This window comes from Chiloscyllium punctatum, chromosome 15, assembly GCF_047496795.1.
Source record: "Chiloscyllium punctatum isolate Juve2018m chromosome 15, sChiPun1.3, whole genome shotgun sequence".
Taxonomy (NCBI): Eukaryota; Metazoa; Chordata; class Chondrichthyes; order Orectolobiformes; family Hemiscylliidae; genus Chiloscyllium; species Chiloscyllium punctatum.
The window spans coordinates 102,513,838-102,538,500 of record NC_092753.1 but is presented as its reverse complement, the minus strand read 5'-3'; the positions used below and the strand labels follow the sequence as shown (position 1 = coordinate 102,538,500).

Genomic DNA, 24,663 nt, shown 5'->3' with positions numbered 1-24,663 from the left:
GGATAGGCTGGGGTTGTTTTCCTTGGAGGTGCAAAGGTTGGGAGGGGACCTGTTGGAGTTGTTTGTGAGATTGTGAGGGGAATAGATAGGTGGATGGGAAGGCACTTTGTCCATTAGTGGAAGGGCCACTAACCAGGGGCCAGAGAACGAAGGTGAGATGAGAGTTGAGGAGAATTGTTTTCACTCAAGATGGTGATTTGAGTCTGGAACTCTGCCTGAAAGGATGGTTGAGTCAACAACTCTTGTAACATTTAAACATTACTTAGAAATTCACTTACATTGCATTGCCTCCAGGACTACAGACCTTGAGCTAGGAAATGGATTTGGTGCAGTCAGATCTTTGTTGACTGGCATAGATATGATGGGCTGAATGGCCTTCTGTTGGGCTCAGGAAGCAGTTGAGGCAGCTGCAGGGATTACTGAGTGACAATGGGGCTGGTTGCCACATTTAATGTTTAATTTTATTTAATATTTGTCAGTCTAGTCCTCACCCCTCACAACTCCTCATCCCACACTCATTCGGCCAAGAAGAGCATGCAACACCATCTCTTGGCCTCTTCGTGGTCTTAGTCCTTATGCTACGCCCTTTGTCTTTACACCTTTCGTGCTAATCCAATCATATCTATCCTGAGCAGATCTCAGTTCCAAAAGTCTTTTACAAGTTTCACCAGATATAAAAAAGTGACCTTTTGAACAACTTGCAGGATGACTATGTACTTGATTTGATCTTTCTCCATTTTGGTGATGCTGTACTCCTAAAGAGCCAGAATCCAGACTGAAGAGGGCATGTAAGGGCACAACAATTCTTTGGAGTGAATTCCTTCTGTGCATGAGAGTTCAGTAAAGTTCCTGCTTTATGTGTGTTCTTCATACTGGCATAGATATGATGGGCTAAATGGCCTTCTGTAATGCTCAGGAAATAGTTCAGAGGCACCTGCAGGGATTGCTGAGTAACAAGTTGCTGGTTGCCTCGTTGGGGTGGCAGGGTAGCTCGGTGGGTTCGATTCCAGCCTCGGGTAACAGTCTGTGTGGAGTTTGCACATTCTCCCTGGGTGGGTTTCCTCCCATAATCTAAACATGTGCAGGTTAGGTGAATTGGCGATGCTAAACTGCCTGTAGTGTTCAAGGATGTGTCGTTTAGGTACATTGGTCAGGGGTAAATGTAGAGGAATAGGGTAAGGGAACGGGTCTGGATGGGTTACTCTTTGGAGGGTGGGTGTGGACTTGTTGAGCCAAATGGCCTCTTTCCACACTGTAGGGATTCTATGATCCTATGACACTGATGTGAAAGACTCAGAACATGGATCTGCACAAATATTAATAATTTGTCCCAAGGTTCCTTTGCCAGATATCTCACTCCCCATTCTACTGCCTTTTCTAGGCCATAATGAAATAAGGTGCAGAAGGACCTGACTTTTGTGTCTTGGGCAGCTCATGTATACATGTGCAAGTATACATGTGCAAGTATACATGTGCAAGTATACATGTACAAGTATACATGGCAAGCTTCCACTTTGTGTGTATTTTTACAAACCAATTCTTCTTCAATATCGATGTGTTATTTGCTTCACTATTTCTTTTTGAAAAACCAATATGCCATATCTGCAAGTTCTCCTTTATCTGCCTTGCTTTTTACTTACTCAGAATATTTGTATAACTTAATGAAACACAATGTTCCTTTCAGAAAGCCATATTGACCTTACTTGAGCACATTGTGATTTTTGAAGTATCCTGCTATCACCTCTTTACAACAGACATGTTAACTAATTACCTGATAGATTCAGGCTTTCTACCTCACATTTCTTGAAAAAACTGAATTAAATTTATTATTATCCAACCCCCTGCAACTCTTCCAGAATCTCAGGGAGTTTGGAAGATTAAAATCAATCCCCTATAATCTCTGCAGCCACTTTCTTGAAGATGCAGGACATCGGGTCCTGGGAACTTCTCACAACTTCTATCTAATAATTATCCTAGCTCTTTTCCCCCTAGTGATGGCAACTGTTTGAAGTTCCTGCATCTTGATTATCTCTTGATTTTCCCTTGGCTTTGAGAAGTTTATCAAAGTTAAAGCGAAGGCAACCCAAGAAAAGCACAAGCAAGAACAGCAAAAGATTTTGTTACTTTATTCCGATGTAACAATTTGTAGATCTTGCTATCTGTGTTTACATCATGAGCTGGTTTTATGTCGTATTGCCTCTTCTTTTATAATCATTTTTACTGGTTCTTAAAATCTGTCCAATCTTTTGATCGACCACTAATCCTTGCAGATTTGTAGAGTTTTCTTACAATCTGATAGAACATAGAACAACACAGCACAGGAACAGACCCTTCAAACCATCGTGAATATGCCAACCATAATGCCATTCTAAAATAATTGTAAATGGTCCGTATGCCCTGATCCCCTGTCTATTCACGAATCTGTCCAAAAGCCTCCTAAACGTTGCTATTGCATTTGCTTCTGCTACTTCCCCTGGCAGCACCTGGGGAAGTGCCTGCACTTTCCATTCTCTGTGTGAAAAGTTTACCTCACATATTTCCTGTAAACTTTCCCCATCTCACCTTAAACTTATGCTCCCTATTTGACATTTTTACCGGGATTCTGTTTGTCCACTTTATCCATGTCTCTCATAATTTTACATACTTTTGTTGGGTTGCCCCTCAGCCAATGAAAACAATCCACGAAAACAATCCATGTTTATCCAACTTCTCCATTTGGCTAATACATTCAAATCTTTATAGCTAAAACATTCCAATCCAAGCTACATCCTGGTAAACCTCTTCTGTAGCCCCTCCGAAGTCTCTGCATCTTTCCAATAGCATTGCAACTGGAACTGCACACAATACTCCAAAGGTGACCTAACTAAAGTTTTACACAGTTGTAACATGGCCTGCCAACCTTTATACTCAAAGCCTTGACTGATGAAGGCAAGCATGCCTTTTGCCTTCTTTACCCACTTGTGTAGACTCTTTCAGGGTGTTATGGACTTGGATCCCCAAGGTCCCTCGGCATATCAATGCTTCTAAAGGACTTGCCGTTTTACTGTATGCTTTCCTCTTTATTTTACATCCCAAAATCCATCACCTCATACTTATCCGATTAAACTCCATTTGCCATTTATTCAACTAACTTTCCAACTAAACTATATCTTACTATATTCTTTGAGAAGTTTCCTCACTATCCACAGCTCCACCAATTTTCATCTGCAGACTTACTAATCAGACCACCTACATTTTCATCCAAATCATACATACATATTACAAACAACAATTAGCACTGATCCTTGCAGAACACCATTAGTCACAGATCTCCAGTCAGTAAAGCACCGCTCCATAATTACCTTCTGTTTTCGATGACCAAGCCAATTTTACATCAATCTTGCCACTCACTATGCGACTTAATCTTCTGGACCACCCTATCATGAGGGTCATTGTTAAATGCTTTCATAAAGACAACATCCACAACCCTATCCTCACCAATTATCTTCCTCAAAAAACTCGTGAGAGAGGATCATCTGCACAAAACCATGCAGACTCTCCCTAATACATTCATTCTTCTCCAAATGTGAGTAAATCCTGTCCCTAATGACCTTCTTCAACAATTTCCCTCATCTGTCTATAGTTTCCTAGATTATCCCTGTTGCTGTTCGTAAACATACTTTTCTTGACTTCTTTATTCAACCCCAGATAATACAGCCTGCTCAAGAGTTTGTCTTTCACCTGATATACTTAACATGGCTTGGAGGACTTATGCTTTGAAGGATTGTGGAAAAAAAACATTTATATTAGGCTTTGTGGTGACATCTGGAGAGCTTTCTTTAAAAGAGGTCATTGAAAGGTCACTGTGAACATGCGATTTTGTTTTAGAAAGGCTTCCTGTAAATCAGGCTACATGATAAGTCTTTGCGTTTCTGCACATATTGCTCAGGCTGTTCTAAACAGTTAGTGTCATGGAGTCATACAGTACAGAAACAGACCCTTCGGTCCGACCGATCCGTGCTAACCATGTTCCTAAACTAAAGTAGTTCCACCTGCTTGTATTTGGCCCATATCCCACCAAACATTTCTTATTCATGAACTTATCTCAATGTCTTTTAAATGTTCTTTCTGTACCAACATCCACCACTTCCTTTAAAAGTTCATTCCACAAATGAACTACTCTACGTAACAAAGGAAATTTGCCCCACATATCTTTTTTAAATCTTTCTCCACTCATCTTAAAAATATGCCCCCATCTTGAAATCCCCCACCCTAAGGCCACTCACCGTATCCATACCCCTCATGATTTTATAAAACTCTATAAAGTCACCCCTCAACCTCCTATACTGCAGTGAATGAAGCCCCAGTCTATCCAGCCTCTCCTTACGACAGTGGATGGAGAGTTGCTTGTTTTATCTCACTCAAACCTCAACATGTGATGAAATCTGCATTTTTGATAGCCAGGCCAATTTTGAAGAACCATTCAAAAGAGCGTATATCTCAGATGCACTGTAGTGTGTGTGTGGGATCATTGACCACATGATTAGGAATAGAAAAGTCAATGAAACCTCTGTAAGAAATTAAACAATTACCAGAACATGTAGTCTGCAGTGGAAAAGGAGACTTTGGGATTGTTATTGGCTCATGAAGACTATGTTTGAAAGATGCTGTCTAAGGACCCTTGATGGATTCCTTCAGTGCATCTTGTAGATCATACACACTGCTGCTTCTGAGCTTTAGTGTTGGAGGGAGTGGATGTTTGTAGATGTAATGCCAGTCAAATGTGCTACTTTGTCCTGGATGGTGTCAAACTTTATGAGTATTGTTGGATTTTGTTAAGTGCTGATGAAAGAACCTTGGTGAATTTCTATAGTGCATCTTGTACACAGTACACACTGCTGCTACTGAGCATTGAGAGTGGAGGGAATAGGTGTGGTGCCAGTCAGACAGGCTGTTTTGTCATGGATAGTGTCAAGCTGCTTGAGGGTTGATGGAGGTGTATTCATCCAAGCAAGTGGAGATATTCCATCGCACACCTGACTTGTGCCTTGTAGATGATAGACAAGCTTTGGGGAGTCAGGAGGGGAGTTACCTGCCACAGTATTCACAGCCTCTGACTTGCTCTTGTAACCACTGTGTTAATGTGGTGAGACCAGTGAGTTTCTGATCAATGCCAATCCCGAGGATGTTGATAGTGGGGAATTCAATGATGGGAACACTATTGAATGTCGGGGGTTGTGGTTAGATTGTCTCTTTTTCCTTTTAGAGTATAGAAGACTGAGGGGAATCTTACAGAAGTGTATAAGATAATGAGATACATGGCTAGGATGAATGCAGTCAGTCTTTTTCCCAGAGTTGGGAATCGAGTACTTGAGGGCATCAATTTAACTTTAGAGGGGAAAGAATAAAAGGGAACCTGAGGGGCAACCTTTTTTTTACTTATAGGGTGGTACGCATATGGAATGAGCTGCCAGTGGAAGTGGTTGATGTGGGAACATTAACAACATTTAAAAGGCATTTGGACAAATACATGGATAAGAAAGGTTTAGAAGGATATGGGCCAAGAGCAGGGAAATGGGGTTAGTGTGGATGGACATTTTGGTCAGTATGGACCAGTTTGGGCCAAAGGGCCTGTCTCCGTGCTGTAGGACTCTATGACTCTAATTGGAAATGGCCATAGCCTGATATTTGTCTGGCACACTTGTCCTACCTGCCTATCTCCTTTTCCACCTATCCACTCCACCCTCTCCTCCCTGACCTATCACCTTCATCCCCTCCCCCACTCACCCATTGTACTCTATGCTACTCTCTCCCCACCCCCACCCTCCTCTAGCTTATCTCTCCATGCTTCAGGCTCACTGCCTTTATTCCTGATGAAGGGATTTTGCCCGAAACGTCGATTTCGAAGCTCCTTGGATGCTGCCTGAACTGCTGTGCTCTTCCAGCACCACTAATCCAGAATCTGGTTTCCAGCGTCTGCAGTCATTGTTTTTACCTACAAATGTTACTTGTCAGCCCAAACCTGATTGTTTTCCTGGTTTTGCTATTTGCCGAGTCACTATGACCCCTCCACTTTAATAACATCAGCCAGTTTTAGTCTTGTTCCCTCCCTCTCTCTCCCCAGCTGCACAACCATTTCCTCTTCTCCCCTCTTCCTCATACTCTCTCTTATTCCCACCTCTCCTCTCACTGTTTCCCCTTCTCCATTATTATTCAGCCCATCTCCACATTTCTTTTCCCTCTCCTGATCAACTTCCCACTCCATATTCTCTTTAACCGAATAAGGGAAGGTTTGGGAGTGTCACCGAGGCTAATTATGGTGAATACCTGTAATTGACATCCACAGTGTACCCTGCTGCTTTGAGTTCAGTCACAGACATGAAGGTTGGGATTGTCCGTTCACCTTCCCATTTGGTCCATTCAAAAAGGCCTGGTTCCACTCGGATCCTCACTTCAGGGTCAAGGTGAAGAGCTGCACCAATAGAAAAATAGACTATGAAATGATTAGGATGTTTTTAATGCCACAGATTCAGAGAATTGTTTCACTTGGTCCATTGTGTTTCTACCAGCTCTCTGACAAGGCTGGACCTTTCCATGGAAGGATTGGGTTAGTTACATGGAAATTGTTTTCATCTTGGAATCTGGATTCAAATTCTTCTTCATTTAATACGATGATTGTACTAACAAGAAGGCTCCTGCTTGACATGGCATTTGAGATGATCCACTTGCTGCTCCTGGATTGACTCATTAGGAACAGTCACTGGGTATATTCCACTTGCCACACATGAAGCTTAATATCAGCTGTTCTTTCATAGACTAATACAGCACTGGACTGGGCCTTTTGATCCACAGTCTTTTGCTGAACATGCTGCCAAATGCACGTAATCTGTTCTGCCTGCCCTTGGTCCATATTCCACCATCCTTTGCATATTCATATGCTTATTTAAAAGTCCCTTAAACATCCTTATTGTATCTGCCTCGACCCCTGGCAGTGCGTTTCAGACTCCTACCACTCTCTGGGTAATACAATACCTGCCCCTCACCTCTCTTTTGAACTCTCCCCATCCCTCCCACCTTCTTGCTTCTTAGTATTAGGCATTTCAACTCTGGGGAAAAGATTCTGACCATCATCCCTATACTGATTTAGTGGTTTGGATCAGAATTGGCTACCTGAAAGAAGACAGAGGGTGGTGACTGATGGGTGGTACAGTGGTTAGCACTGCTGCCTCACAGCGCCAGAGACCCAGGTTCAATTCCCGCCTCAGGCGACTGACCGTGTGGAGTTTGCACGTTCTCCCCGTGTCTGTGTGGGTTTCCTCCGGGTGCTCCGGTTTCCTCCCACAGTCCAAAGATGTGCAGGTTAGGTGAATTGGCCATGCTAAATTGCCCGTAGTGTTAGGTAAGGGGTAAATGTAGGGGTATGGGTGGGTTGCACTTCGGCGGGGCGGTGTGGACTTGTTGGGCCGAAGGGCCTTTTCCGCACTGTAAGTAATCTAATCTAATCTAATCTAAATGTTCAACTTGGTGTCCAGTTACTAGTGGTGTCCCACAAGGATCTGTTTTGGGTCCACTGCTGTTTATCATTTTTATAAATGACCTGGATGAGGGCTTAGAAGGGTGGGCTAGTAAACTTGCAGAAGACATGAAGGTCGGTGGAGTTGTGGATAGTGACGAAGGATATTGTAGGTTGCACAGAGACATAGATAAGCTGCAGAGCTGGGCTGAGAGGTGGTAAATTGAGTTTAATACGGTAAAGTGTAAGGTGATTCACTTTGGAAGGAGTAACAGGAACGCAGAGCACTGGGCTAATGGTAAGATTCTTGGTAGTGTAGATGAACAGAGAGATCTCGATGTCCAGGTACACGGATCCCTGAAAGTTGCCACCCAGGTTGATAGGGTTTTTGAGAAGCTATAGTGTGTTCGCTTTTATTGGTAGAGGGATCAAGTTTCAGAACCATGAGGTCACGCTGTAGCTGTACAAAACTTTGGAGTATTGTGTACAGTTCTAGTCACCACATTATAGAAAGTCTTGGAAAGGGTTCAGGGGAGATTTACCAGGATGTTGCCTGATATGGAGGGAAAGTCTTACGAGGAAAGGCTGAGGGACTTGAGACTGTTGAAGGTTGACAGGTGGCTTAATTGAGACATATAAGATAATCGGGGGTTAGATAGGGTGGACAGGGAGAGCCTTTTTCCTCAGATGGTGATGGCTAGCATGAGGGACCATAGCTTTAAATTGAGGAGTGATAGATATAGGACAGATGTCAGAGGTAGTTTCTTTACTCAGAGAGTAGTAGGAGTGTGGAACGCACTGCCTGCAACATTGTAGACTCACCAACTTTAAGGGCATTTGAATGGTCACTGAATAGGCATATAGATGAGAATGGAATAGTGTGGGATAAATGGGCTTCAGATTGGTTTCACAGGTCAGCGCAACAGTGAGGGCTAAAGGGCCTGTACTGCGCTGTAATGTTCTATGTTCTATATATGCATCTCATAATTTTATAGTCTCTCCTCAGTCTCTGACACTCAAGAAGAGAACAACCCCACTTTTTCTAACCTGTCCTTATAGCTCAAAGCTGAAAAATGTGTTGCTGGAAAAGCACAGCAGGTCAGGCAGCATCCCAGGAGCAAGAGAATCAATGTTTCAGGCATAAGTCCTTCTTCTGGAATGAGGAGGGTGTGCCAAGCAGGCTAAGATGAGGGACTTGGGGGAGGGGTGTTGGGAATACGATAGGCAGAAGGAGGTTAAGGTGAGGGTGATAGGCCGGAGAGGGGATGGGGGTGGAGAGGTCGGGAAGGAGATTGCAGGTCAAGAAGGCGGTGTTGAGTCCGAGGGTTGAGACTGAGATAAGGTGGGGGGAGGGGAAATGAGGAAGCTGGAGAAATCTGCATTCATCCCTCGTGGTTGGAGGGTTCCTAGGCGGAAGATGAGGCGCTCTTCCTCCAGGCGTCGTGTTGCTATGGTCTGGAGATGGAGGAGGCCAAGGACCTGCATGTCCTTGGTAGAGTGGGAGAGGGAGTTGAAGTGTTCAGCCACAGGGCGGTTGGGTTGGTTGGTGCGGGTGTCCCAGGGGTGTTCTCTGAAATGTTCCGCAAGTAGGTGGCCTGTCTCCCCAATGTAGAGGAGGCCACATCGGGTGCAGCGGATGCAGTAAATGATGTGTGTGGAGGTGCAGGTGAATTTGTGATGGATATGGAAAGATCCATTGGGGCCTTGGAGGGAAGTGAGGGGGGAGGTGTGGGCACAAGTTTTGCATTTCTTGTGGTTTCAGGGGAAGGTGTCGGGAGTGGAGGTTGTGTTGGTGGGGGGTGTGGACCTGACGAGGGACTCGCGGAGGGAGTGGTCTTTCTGGAACGCTGATAGGGGAGGGGAGGCAAATATATCCTTGGTGGTGGGGTCTGTTTGGAGGTGGTGGAAATGACGAAGGATGATACGATGTATCAGGATGTTGGTGGGGTGGTAGGTGAGGACCAGCGGGGTTCTGTCCATGTGGCGATTGGAGGGACGGGGTTCAAGGGCGGAGGAGCGGGAAGTGGAGGAGATGTGGTGGAGGGCATCGTCAACCACGTCTGAGGGGAAATTGCGGTCTTTGAAGAAGGAGGCCATCTGGGTTGTACGGTATTGGAATTGGTCCTCCTGGGAGCAGATGCGGCGGAGGCGAAGGAATTGGGAATATGGGATGGTGTTTTTACAGGGGGCAGGGTGGGAGGAGGTGTAGTCTAGGTAGCTGTGGGAGGCAGTTGGTTTATAGTAATTGTCTGTGTTGAGTCGGTCGCCCGAGATAGAAATGGAAAGGTCTAGGAAGGGGAGGGAGGAGTCTGAGATGATTCAGGTAAATTTGAGGTTGGGGTGGAAGGTGTTAGTAAAGTGGATGAACTGTTCAACCTCCTCGTGGGAGCACGAGGCAGCGCCGATACAGTCATCGATGTAGCGGAGGAAAAAGTGGGGGGTGGGGCCAGTGTAACTGCAGAAGATGGACTGTTCCACATATCCGACGAAGAGGCAGGCATAGCTGAGATCTCCTGCATCTGCAGTCCTCACTTTCTCCTTATAGCTCATACCCTCAAACTCCTGGTAAAACATTTCTGCATCTCCTCCAAAGCCACCACATCCTTCCTGTAAGGTGGCTAACAGAATTGAATACAATACTCTAAGTGTGGCTTAACCAAAGTCTTATAACATGACATCTGACTCTCATACTCAATTCCACAACCAATAAAGATAAGGATGCCATATGCCTTCCTTCCCACTCTATCCACTTGCCTGGTGACTTTTAGGGGACTACAGACTTGAACCCCAAGATCCCTCTGTACATCAAGGCTGTTCAGGGTCCTGCCATTAACTGTATACTCTTCCCTAACATTTGATTTCCCAAAGTGCAGCATCTCACACATACCCGGGTTAAACTCCACCTGCCATTTCTCCACCCACACCCACAGCTGATCTATATCTTGCTGTATCCTTTGACTATCCAGAACCTCACCGATTTTTGTATCATCAGAAAATGTACTAACCCCTTCCCTTCAGATAATCTGTCATGTTTGTTGCTCACTAACTCTAACCAACTCCTGCTGCTGCTGGGAGAGGGGAACAATAGCCTGCCAATAGCCATTATTAATCGAACTGGAAATATCAGCCAAAGATTAATAAAATAACAAAACAGGTTAAAATATGTAATTGAACCTTATAGGAAAGCTTTCGGCCAGAGAACAGAAAGGTTCGCTGAAAGATAGTGAAGGGAAAGTATAGAATATGAAACATGACGGAGAACAGTGAGAAAAATGTGTGTGGTTTATGGTCACAAGACCATTCGGTGTAGAAACAGAAGGAGGCCATGGAATCAGCTCAACAAGATCATGACCGACCTAATAATCCTCAACTCCACTTCATTGCTTTATGTCCATACACTTTTATTCCCTTACAGATGAAAAATCTGTCTGTCCCAGCTTTTATAAGGGTGCCTCTGGCCAGTCCAGCATTTATTGCCCATCCCAAATTGTCGAGAAGACAATTCATAGTCAAACACCGTACTGCACACCCACCTTACTGTACACCCACCTTACTGCACACCCACCTTACTGTACACCCACCTTACTGTACACCCACCGTACTGTACACCCACCGTACTGCACACCCACCTTGCTGCACACCCACCTTACTGAACAACCACCTTACTGCACAACCACTTTACTGTACAACCACCTAAGTGCACACACCCCTTACTGCACAACCATCTTACTGCACAACCACCTTATTGTACAAGCGCCTTACTGCATAACCACCTTACTGTAAAATCACCTTACCATACAACCACCTTGCTGCACAGCCACCATTCTGTGCAATCGCCTTATTGTACAGCCAACTTACTGTATAACCACCTTACTGCACAACCTCCTTACTGTACAACCAACTTACTGCACAATAAACTGACTGCATAATCACCTTACTGTACAGCCACCTTACTGCACAACCATCTTACCGCACAACCACCTTACTCTACAAATACCTTACTGTACAACCATCTTACTGTACAACCGCCTTACTGTACAATCAACTGACTGCATAATCACTTTACTGCACAACCGCCTTTGTGTACAACCATCTTACTGTATAATTGCTTTACAGTACAGCCACCTTACTGTACAACCACCATGTGCACAACTACCATACTGCACAACCACCTTACTGCACAACCACCTTACTGTATAGCCACCCTACTGCACAATCACCTTATTGTACAGCTACCTTACTGTACAATCACCTTACTGCACAACCACCTTACTGCACACGCACCTTACTACACAACCACCTTACTGTATAATCACTTTACTGTACAACCACCATGTGCGCAACTACCTTACTGCACAACCCCCTTACTGCACACCCACCTTACTACACAACCACGTTACTGTACAACCACCTTATGACACAACCACCTTACTGTACAAACTGACTGCATAATCACATAACTCACAACCGCCTTTGTGTTCAACTATCTTATTGTATACTCGCTTTACAGTACAGCCAACTTACTGTACAACCATGTGCACAACTACAATACTGCACAACCACCTTACTGCACAATCACCTTACTGTACAATCACCTTACTGTACCACCGCCTTACTGTACAACCAACTTGGTGTACAACTACCTTACTGTACAACCCCCTTACTGCACACCCATCTTACTGTACAACCATGTTACTAGACAACCACCTTACTGTACAACCACCTTACTGCACAGCCACTTTACTACACAACCACCTTAGTGTACAACCACCTTAGTGTATAACCCCCTTACTGCACACCCATCTTACTGTACAACCCGCTTAATGTACAACCACCTTACTGCACAATCGCCTTACTGTACAACCACCTTACTGCTCAACCACCTTACTGCACAACCATCTTACAGCACAACTACCTTACTCTACAGCCACCTTACTGTACAACCACTTTACTGTACAACCGCCTTACTGTACAACCGCCTTACTGTACAACCGCCTTACTGTACAATCAACTGACTGCATAATCACCTTACTGCACAACCGCCTTTGTGTACAACCATCTTACTGTATAATTGCTTTACAGTACAGCCACCTTACTGCACAACCACCTTACTACACAACCATGTTACTATACAACCACGTTACTGTACAACCACCTTACTGCACACCCATCTTACTGTACAACCCGCTTAATGTACAACCACTTTACTGCACAGCTACCTTACTGCTCAACCACCTTACTCTACAGCCACCTTACTGTACAACCACTTTACTGCACAATCGCCTTACTGTACAATCATCTTACTGCACAACCACCTTACTTTACAAATACCTTACTGTACAACCACCTTACTGTACAATCAACTGACTGCATAATCACCTTACTGCACAACCGCCTTTGTGTACAACCATCTTACTGTATAATTGCTTTACAGTACAGCCACCTTACTGTACAACCACCATGTGCACAACTACCATACTGCACAACCACCTTACTGTACAGCCACCCTACTGCACAATCACCTTACTGCACAATCACTTTACTGTACCACCGCCTTACTGTACAATCAACTTGGTGTACAACTACCTTAATGCACAACCCCCTTACTGCACACCCACCTTACTACACAACCATGTTACTAGACAACCACCTTACTGTACAACCATCTTACTGCACAGCCACCTTAGTGTACAACCACCTTACTGTACAACCCGCTTAATGTACAACCACTTTACTGCACAGCTACCTTACTGTACAACCACTTTACTGCACAATCACCTTACTGCTCAACCACCTTAATCTACAGCCACCTTACTGTACAACCACTTTACTGCACAATCGCCTTACTGTACAATCGCCTTACTGTACAACCACCTTACTGTACGATCACCTTACTGCACAACCATCTTACTGCACAACCACCTTACTCTACAAATATCTTACTGTACAACCACCTTACTGTACAATCAACTGACTGCATAATCACCTTACTGCACAACCGCCTTTGTGTACAACCAAAATACTGTATAATTGCTTTACAGTACAGCCACCTTACTACACAGCCACATTACTGTACAACCGCCTTACTGTACAACCCCCTTACTGCACACCCACCTTACTACACAACCATGTTACTAGACAACCACCTTACTGCACACCCATCTTACTGTACAACCCGCTTAATGTACAACCACTTTACTCTACAGCCACCTTACTGTACAACCACTTTAATGTACAACCACCTTACTGCTCAACCACCTTACTCTACAAATACCTTACTGTACAACCGCCTTACTATACAATCAACTGACTGCATAATCACCTTACTGCACAACCGCCTTTGTGTACAACCATCTTACTGTATAATCACTTTACTGTACAACCATGTGCACAACTACCATACTGCACAACCCCCTTACTGCACACCCACCTTACTACACAACCACGTTACTGTACAACCACCTTACTGCACAGCCACCTTACTGTACAACCACCTTACTGTACAAACTGACTGCATAATCACATAACTCACAACCGCCTTTGCGTACAACTATCTTATTGTATACTCGCTTTACAGTACAGCCAACTTACTGTACAACCATGTGCACAACTACCATACTGCACAACCACCTTACTGCACAATCACCTTCCTGTACAACCAACTTGGTGTACAACTACCTTACTGTACAACCCCCTTACTGCACACCCATCTTACTGTACAACCATGTGCACAACTACCATACTGCACAACCACCTTACTGTACAACCCCCTTACTGCACACCCACCTTACTACATAACCATGTTACTCGACAACCACCTTACTGCACAACCACCTTACTGTACAGCCGCCTTACTGTACAACCGCCTTACTGTACAACCAACTTGGTGTACAACCACCTTACTGTACAACCCCCTTACTGCACACCCATCTTACTGTACAACCATGTTACTAGACAACCACCTTACTGCACAGCCACCTTAGTGTACAACCACCTTACCGTCCAACCCGCTTACTGTACAACCACCTTACGGCACAACCATCTTACTGCACAACCACCTTACTCTACAAATACCTTACTGCACAACCACCATGTGCACAACTACCATACTGCACAACCACCTTACTGCACAATCACCTTACTGCACCCCCACCTTATGACACAACCACCTTACTGTACAAACTGACTGCATAATCATATAACTCACAACCGCCTTTGTGTACAACTATCTTATTGTATACTCACTTTACTGTACAGCCACCTTACTGTACAACCACCATGTGCACAACTACCATACTGCACAACCACCTTACTGTACAACCACCTTACTGCACAACCACCTTACTGTACAATCACCTTACTGTACAATCACCTTACTGCACACCCACCTTACGACACAACCACCTTACTACACAACCACGTTACTGTACAACTACCTTTCTGTACATCTACCTTACTGCACAGCCACCTTACACTACATCCACTTCACTGTACAACCACCTTACTCTACACCCATCTTACTGCACAACCACCTTACCAATGTACGAATCATACCTTGTACATTCTCATCCAAATCATTGATATAGATATCAAACAGTAATGGGCTCAGTACCGACCCCTGAGACACTCCACTAGTGACAAGCATCCTTCCTCTATTACCCTCTGCTTCCTACCATCAAGCCAATTGTGAATCCAATTTGCCAGCTAGCACTGGATTCCATGTGATCTAACCTTCCAGGTCAGCCTACCATGTGGAACCTTATCAAAGGCCTTAATGAAATCCATATTGACTATGTCTACCGCCCTGCTCTCAACAACCTTCCTGGTCACTTCATCAAAGGACATGAGCAAATTTGTGAGGGGGGACCTTCTAGAGGTGTATAAGATCACGAGAGGCATGGATAGGTTGCATGCACTCAGACTTTTTCCCCAGGGTTGGGGAATTGAAGACTAGAGGGCATCAGTTTAAGGTTAGAGGGGAAAGAATAAAAGGGAACCTGAGGGGCAACCTTTTTTTTACTTATAGGGTGGTACACATATGGAATGAGCTGCCAGTGGAAGTGGTTGATGTGGGTACATTATCAACATTTAAAAGGCATTTGGACAAATCCATGGATAGGGAAGGATTAGAAGGATATGGGCCAAGTGCAGGGAAATGGGGTTAGTGTGGTTGGACATTTTGGCCAACATGGACCCAGTTTGGGTCAAAGGGCCTGTCTCCGTGCTGTGGGACTCTATGATTGTGCTGATGAAGAAAACCTATTTCAGCAACTGGTGGGAGAAAGTAACTGACTGTCTTCAGCCTTTAGGTACTTTTACTGCAGAGACAAAGAGACGCACACAATGTCTTCTTCCAGAGTCCTGAAGGCTTCTCACTGCATTGTTCACACCCACAAGCTGTTCAGCTACCCAGGAACCAATCAGCAAATTGTTATCTTCTTGGTGACCTTTTGCATTCAGGACTGGTCACCCTCGCACAAACAGAGTCACCCAATGCTTTGGGTTACTTAGTAACAGAGTCACCCAATGCTTCGAGTCACTCAGTAACAGAGTCACCCAGTGCTTCGAGTCACTCAGTAACAGAGTCACCCACTGCTTCGGGTCACTCAGTAACAGAGTCACCCACTGCTTCGGGTCACTCAGAAGAAAACAACCGTTTGGTCCAAGTGTGCATTCCAACCATAATTCCAAACTGAACAAGTCCCACCTACCTGTGTTTGGTGCATAACCCCCCAAACATTTCTTATTCATCTATTTTTCTAAATATCTTTTAAACGTTACAACTGGACCTGCATCCACCACTATCCCTGGAGATCAATTCCATACAAACCACTCTCTGTGTAAAAAAAGCCCTTCATGTCTTTTTCAAACTTTTCTCCTCTTACTTTAAAAATATGGCCCCAATCTTCAAATCCTACACCTTGGGGAAAATACACCTGACATTCACCTTATCTATTCCCATCATTTTTTTACAAATATCGATAAGGTCACCCCTCAACCTCCAACACTCCACTGAAAAGTGTCCTGGATTATCCATTCTCTTTTCATAAATCAAAGCCTCCATTCCCACAGCATCCTGGTAAATCTTTTCTGAGTCCTCTCCAGCTTAATAATATCCTTCCATAACACTGCTTGAATGAAGTACCAGTGTAAACGCACACACATTGAGTTTCGTAACAATTTTAAAAATGCAATAATCCTTCCCATAATCCTTGTTTTTAAAACCATCCTTTTCCAGTTCAGTCAGCAATCAAAAATACAGAAGACAAAAGTATGTGGTTTGACATTGATGGTATGGAGCCTACCTTCAAGGATGTAGTGAGCTGTCTGGATACATCGCAGAGCAGGAGATGAGTAGACACACTGGATCATCAGTTCCTGTTCTTCAACTGCTTCACCTAGTTACCAAATGAAAATAGCAGTTTCTTACTCTCGAAATTAAAAATATTTCACAGCTCTTTGAAAGAGCTAGAGATAAAAAAAACCCCCTGCAGATGCTGGAATCCAAAGCAGACAGGCAGGAGGCTGGAAGAACACAGTGAGCCAGGCAGCATCAGGAGGGGGAGAAGTCGGGACTGGAGCAGGGCTTCACCTGAAGCAGGGGGATTTTAACATGCAGGTAGACTGGGAGAATCAGGATGGTATTGGACCTCAAGAAAGAGACTTTGTGGAGTGCCTCCGAGATGGTTTCTTAGAGCAGCTGGAGCTGGAGCCAACCAGGGAGAAGGCAATTCTGGATCTGGTATTGTGTAACGAACCAGAATTGGTCAGAGACCTCGAAGTGAAGGAGCCATTGGGAAGTAGTGACCATAACACAATAAGCTTCAATCTGCAATTTGAGAGGGACAGGGTACAGTCGGAAGTGACAGTATTTCTGTTGAATAAAGGGAACTATGGAGCTTTGAGGGAGGAGCTGGTGAAAGTTCGATGATGCAATACCTTAGCAGGGACGACCGTGGAGGAACAATGGCGGATATTTCTTTGTATAATGCAGAAGATGCAGGATCAGTTCATTCCTAAAATGAAGAAAGATCCCAGGAGGAGACATGGGCGGCCGTGGCTGACGAGGGAAGTTAAGAAACATATAAAGTTAAAAGAGAAAAAGTATAACATAGCAAAGATAAGTGGGAAAACTGAGGATTGGGAAGCTTTTAAAGAGCAACGGACGATTACTAAGAAGGAAATACGCAGAGGAAAAATGAGGTACGAAGGTAAACTGGCCAAAAATATAAAGGAGGATAGTAAAAGCTTTTTTAGGTATGTGAAAGGCAAAAAAAAAGGTTAGGACTAAAATTGGGCCCTTGAAGACAGAAACAAAGGAATATATTACGGGGAACAAAGAAATGGCAGAAGAATTAAATGGGTACTTCAGATCTGTGTTCACTGGGGAAGACACAAGCAATCTCCCTGAGGTAACAGTGGCTGAAGGACCTGAACTGAAGGGAATTTATATTTGCCAGGAATTGGTGTTGGAGAGACTGTTAGGTCTGAAGGTTGATAAGTCCCCGGGGCCTGATGGTCTACATCCCAGGGTACTGAAGGAGGTGGCTCGAGAAATCGTGGATGCGTTGGTGATTATTTTCCAGAGTTCGATAGATTCAGGGTCGGTCCTGAGGATTGGAGGGTGGCTAATGTTATACCACTTTTTAAGAAAGGTGGGAGAGAGAAAGCAGGAAATTATAGACCAGTTAGTCTGACCTCAGTGGTGGGAAAGATGCTGGAGTCTATTATAAAGGATGAAATTACGACACATCTGGATTGTAACAGGATAGGACAGAGTCAGCATGGATTTATGAAGGGGAAATCGTGCTTGACTAATCTTCTTGAATTTTTTGAGGACGTAACTCTGAAGATAGACGAGGGAGATCCAGTAGATGTAGTGTACCTGGACTTTCAGAAAGCTTTTGATAAAGTCCCACACAGGAAGTTAGTGAGTAAAATTAGGGTGCATGGTATTGGGGGCAAAGTACTAGACTGGATTGAAAATTGGTTGGCTGATAGGAAATGAAGGGTAGTGATAAATGGCTCCATTTCGGAATGGCAGGCAGTGACCAGTGGGGTACCACAGGGATCAGTGTTTGGACCCAGCTTTTTACAATATATGTTAATGATATAGAAGATGGTATCAGCAATAACATTAGCAAATTTGCTGATGATACTAAGCTGGGTGGTAGGGTGAAATGTGATGAGGATGTTAGGAGATTACAGGGTGACATGGACAAGTTAGGTGAGTGGGCAGATGCATGGCAGATGCAGTTTAATGTGGATAAATGTATGGTTATCCACTTTGGTGGCAAGAACAAGAAGGCAGATTACTACCTCAATGGAATCAATTTAGGTAAAGGGGCAGTACAGAGAGATCTGGGTGTTCCTGTACACCAATCAATGAAGGTAAGCATGCAGGTACAGCAGGTAGTGAAGAAGGCTAATAGCATGCTGGCCTTCATAGCAAGAGGAATTGAGTATAGAAGCAAAGAGATGCTTCTGCAGCTGTACAGGGCCCTGGTGAGACCATACCTGGAGTACTGTGTGTAGTTCTGGTCTCCAAATTTGAGGAAAGACATTCTGGCTATTGAGGGAGTGCAGCGTAGGTTCACGAGGTCAATTCCTGGAATGGCGGGATTACCTTACACTGAAAGACTGAAGCGACTGGGCTTGTATACCCTTGAGTTTAGAAGACTGAGAGGGGATCTGATTGAGACATATAAGATTATTAAAGGATTGGACACTCTGGCAGCAGGAAACATGTTTCCGCTGATGGGTGAGTGCCGAACCAGAGGACACAGCTTAAAAATACGGGGTGGATCATTTAGGACAGAGATGAGGAGAAACGTCTTCACCCAGAGAGTGGTGGCTGTGTGGAATGCTCTGCCCCAGAGGGCAGTGGAGGCCCAGTCTCTGGATTCATTTAAGAAAGAGTTGGAAGAGCTCTCAAGGATAGCGGAATCAAGGGTTATGGAGATAAGGGAGGAAGAGGATACTGATTAGGAATGATCAGCCATGATCATATTGAATGGTGGTGCAGGCTCGAAGGGCTGAATGGCCTACTCTTGCACCTATTGTCTATTGTCTGTTAACATCTCCAGCCCCTGATGCTGCCTGGATCACTGTGTTCTTCCAGCTTCCCGCTTTGAAAGACCTAGCTAATGAATTCCATTCCCTTCCAAAGCTCAGTATAAATCCCTTTGGAAAGTTGTGAGTCTATGTACTCCCATTGCTTTTTCACCTTCTTGATCACAACAACCCACTCTCTTCAAAACCTTATTCCTGTTACACCTGGTCCTTTGATCCATCTATTGTACAATTTCTGATCCTCCTGCCACTAAAAACAATACTTGCTTCTTCACTTCAATGAAACTCATTGTGTTCAAACTTGCTTTAAAAGTCCCTTTTAGCTTTTTGTCTGTGAAAAATAATGCACCTCTTCCAGTCTCTGTACATAGCTGAAGCCCTTTATCACTGAACCCTCTCTTAACCTCTGGCAGTTAAATTGACCATAATTAAGCCTGGATTTTGACTCCCCAAGTTGTCTTCACCAGCTCAAGGAAGTTGCTCAAATTAAAGAAGGACAAAGGTAACATTTCAAAGACTTCCTGAAAGCTTTTCTCAACAAATGCAACTTGGATTTCAATGCATGGGGCAGCAGGATGGCTTTGTGTGGAGTGGCACATTGGCTCAGTGGTTAGCACTGCTGCATCACAGCACCAGGGAGCCGGATTCCATTCCCATCTCGGATGACTGTTTGTGTGGAGTTTTCCTATTCTCACTGTGTGCGTGGGTGTGCTCCAGTTCCCTTCCACAATCCAAAGATGTGCAGTTTAGGTGAGTTGGCCAGGCTAAACTGCCTATAGTGTTAGGAGCATTAGGCAGGGGTAAACATAGGGTTACTCTTCGGAGGGTTGGTGTGGACTTGTTGGGCCGAAGGGCCTGTTTCCACACTGTAGGGAATGTAATCCTTGTTCAGAAGAAACCAGTTGGGAGGAAACTCCAATGCGAAGGGACACAATTCTTTGAGAATACTCAGTGGTGAACATAGATCATTACAGCACAGTACAGGTCCTTCAGCCTGTTACAACACAGGGTAAAGCCCTCTGCTAATTTAAACCCGACACACAGTGAAGCTTACCATGCGCCATAATCTGTTACATTCCGAGCAGCAAAGAACTATCCCAGAGGTCACTATTTAAAGTAAAAATGATCAATTTTATTGTTTAAGTCCAACAGAGAGTACTAAAACCAACAACTATTAATAACTCCTTTCTCTTAAACCTATCTTTTACCTCCAACTCTACAATACTGGTCCGATAAAAATTCCCGACTAAGATTCACAAAAAAATCATGTTTCAAAAACCACTCAGCTTTGTCAATTCCCCTTTGTAGATTTTTTCTAAGTTGGTTTCAGTGTTCTGTTATGCAAACTTCTTGCACATAGGTATCTTTTGGAGAGTTCTTCAGCTAGTTGTTTATGTTTATGGATGTCCTTGGCAGTTCTTCTCCCAACTGTTCAAAATGTCTGGTTTTATACCCCAAAACATCAGATCATTTCTTTGGTTTTGATGTTGTAAAAACACTAAATGCAAATTTGATTGGATTCTGGTATCTTGGGGCATAATTTAAACTTATTAGCTGACTTTTGCATTTGTTTTTGTTTCACAGCAAATCAGCTGCATATATTTGTTTCAATCAAGTGTTATATTCTTACTTTGTTCAGGACTCTCTGTGCTTTGTCAGTCCTTGCTAGCTTTTCAATTCTCTTACACGTACAGTATACATTTATACCTTCATAACAGGCCCTTGATGTTGCGCCAATCTATGGAACCTATCTGAAGCCCATCTATCTACACTATGCCATTGTCATTCATATGGCTATCCAATGATCATTTAAATGCCCTTAAAGTTGGCGAGTCTACTACTGTTGTAGGCAGACCGTTTCATGCCCCTACTACTCTCTGGGTAAAGAAACTACCCCTGATATCTGTCCTAAATCTATCACCCTTCAATTTAAAGCTATGTCCCCTCATGCTAGCCATCACTATCTGAGGAAAAAGGCTCTCATTATTTAAGCCTGATTATCTTATATGTCTCAATTAAGTCACCTCTCAACCTTCTTCTCTCAAATGAAAACAGCCTCAAGTCCCTCAGCCTTTTCTCTTAAGACCTTCTCTCCATACCAGGCAACATCCTAGTAAATCTCCCCTGCACTCTTTCCAAAGCTTCCACATCCTTTTTATAATGCGGTGACCAGAACTGTACTGAGTGCGGCTGCACCAGAGTTTTGCACAGCTGCAGCATGACCTTGTGGCTCCAAAACTAAATCCCTCTACCAATAAAAGCTAACACGCTATATACCTTCCTAACATCCCTATCAACCTGGGTGGCAACTTTCAGGGATCTATGTACATGGACACCAAGATCTCTCTGCTCATCTACACTACCAAGAATCTTACCATTAGCCCAGTACTCTTTATTCCTGTTACTCCCTCCAAAGTGAATCACCTCACATTTTCCTGCATTAAACTCCATTTTCCACCTCTCAGCCCAGCTCTGCAGCTTATCTATGTCCCTCTATAACCTGCAACATCCTTTATCACTGTCCATAACTCTACTGACCTTAGTGTCAACTGCAAATTTACTAACCCATCCTTCTACACACTCATCCAGGTCATTTATAAAAATGACAAACAGCAGTGGACCCAAAACAGATCCTTGCAGGACACCACGAGTAACTGAACTCCAGGGTAAACATTTCCCATCAACCACCACCCTCTGTCTTCTTTCAGCTAGCCAATTTCTGATCCAAACCGCTAAATCACCCTCAATCCCATGCCTCCATATTTTGTGCAATAGCCTACCGTGGGGAACCCTATCAAACACCTTACTGAAATCCATATACACCACATCAACCGCTTTACCCTCATCCACCTGTTTGGTCACCATCTCAAAGAACTCAATAAGGTTTATGAGGCATGATCTACCCTTCACAAAACCGTGTTGACTATCCCTAATTAACTTATTCCTCTCTAGTTGATGATAAATCCTATCTCTTATAACCTTTTCCAACACTTTTCCCACAACTGAAGTAAGGTTCATTGGTATATAATTACCAGGGTTGTCTCTATTCCCCTTCTTGAACAAAGGGCCAAAGTGAAGTGCAGAAAAGGAACCAGAGAAAGGAATGTTAATGATTCCAATGTCAAGGATCAACTCCATCTCCCGGAAACATCTGCCAAATGTAGTCAGAGATGTGGCTCCAGGATCAGGCTACACAAGACCCTATAGAATGTGGGACCATAACAAAGAATTTCCAAGGTGGACAATCATGCTCATTAGTGAGTGATTCCTACTGCTGATGAGTCAATGACCTCAGAATTAAGGCACCCCTAGGGAGTAGAATCCACAGTAGGATTTAGTTTTATATCCAGTTTGAAAAGGAGAAGATTGGGTCTAAGTCTAGTGCTTTAAACCCAAAGAAGGGTAAGTATGTGTGGAAGAAAGCTGAGTGAGTTGTAGTAAGTTGGAATACGAGGAGAAGGCAATAGAGACATAGTAATGGACATTTAAGGGAATATTTCAGGATACTCAGTGTTTATGCCTACTGTAAAATAAAATTCTCAAGCAACAACCCACCAAATATGGTTAAATAAAGTAGTTGGGGAAAGCATCAGACTTGGGAAAGAAACATAGAACAGCACATGGTGAATGACAGTCGGATAATTGGTTAGAATATAAAGAGTGGCAAGTTAGGGAAGTGATTGCTGGGTCCATGGTGAGATATTTGTATCACTGATAGTCACAAGTGAGGAGCTCGAAGACTGAACGTTAGTTAACATGGTGTCACTATTTAAGAAAGGCAGTAAGGAAAATCCAGGGAACTATAGAGTGGTGAACCTGACATCACTGGAGGCCATGTTGTTGGAGGAAATCCCAAGGGACAGGACTTACATGTATTTGGAAAGCCAAAGACTGATTAGGGATCATCAACATGGCTTTGTGTGCAGAAATCATGTCTCACAAACTTGATTGAGTGTTTTGAAGAAGTAACAAAGAGCATTGATGGGGACAGAGTGGTGGATGGGATCTATATAGATTTCAGTAAGGCGTTTGACAAGGTTACTCATGGTAGACTAGTTAGCAAGGTTAGATCACATGGAACACAGCAAGAACTAGCCATTTGGATGTAGAATTGTGTCATAGGTAGGGGACAGAAGGGGGTGTTGGAGGGTTGATTTTCAGACTGGAGGTCTGTGACCAGCAGTGTGCCACAAGGATCGGTGCAGAGTCTTCTGCTTTTCATCATTTAATTAAATTAATGGACGTGAACATAGGAGGTATGGTTAATAAATTTGGTTTAGCAGATGACCCCAAAATTGGTGGTGTAGTGGACAGTGAAGAAGGTTACCTCAAAGCACAATGGGATCTTGATCAGATGGGCCAATGGGCTGAGGAGTGGCAGATGGAGTTTAATTCAGATAAATGTGAGATGCTGCATTTTAGGAAAGCAAATCTTAGCAGGACTTATACACTTAATTGTAAGGTCCTGGGGAGTGTTGCTAAACAAAAAGACCTTGGAGTGCTGGGTCATAACTCCTTGAAAGTGGAGTCGTAGGTAGATAGGATAGTGAAGAAGGCATTTCGTATGCTTTCATTTATTGGTCAGAGTATTGAGTACAGGAGTTGGGAGGTCATGTTGCGGCTGTACAGGACATTGCTTAGGCCACTGTTAGAATATTGTGTGCAATTCTGATCTCCTTCCTATCAGAAAGATGTTGTGAAATTTGAAAGGGTTCAGAAAAGATTTACAAGGATGTTACCAGGGTTGGTGGATCTGAGCTACAGGGAGAGGCTGAACAGGCTGGGGCTGTTTTCCCTGGAGCGTCGGAGGATGAGGGGTGACCTTATGGAGGTTTATAAAATCATGAGGAACATGGGTAGGGTAAATAGACAAGGTCTTTTCCCTGGGGTGGGGGAGTCCAGAACTAGAAGGTATAGCTTTAAGCTAAGAGTGGAAAGATATAAAAGAGATCTAAGGAGCAATCTTTTCACGCAGAGGGTGGTACGTGTATGGAATGAGCTACCAGAGGAAGTGGTGGAGGCTGGTACAATTACAACATTTAAAGGGCATCTGGATGGGTATATGAATGGGAAAGATTTAGACGGATATAGGCCAAGTG

The 24,663-nt window shown here is 43.8% G+C and overlaps 1 protein-coding gene across 1 annotated transcript in view; it reads right to left on the bottom strand.

The window, feature by feature from the left end:
* LOC140485883 (ubiquitin-associated and SH3 domain-containing protein A-like) overlaps positions 1 to 24,663 on the bottom strand; it is a 171,580-nt gene that overhangs the window by 32,317 nt on the left and 114,600 nt on the right. The window contains exons 10-11 of the mRNA XM_072584332.1: positions 16,798 to 16,890; positions 6,307 to 6,451 (exon numbers count right to left, since the gene is read on the bottom strand). Coding sequence (XP_072440433.1) covers positions 6,307 to 6,451; positions 16,798 to 16,890 — 238 coding nt within the window. The remainder of the gene's footprint in view (positions 1 to 6,306; positions 6,452 to 16,797; positions 16,891 to 24,663) is intronic.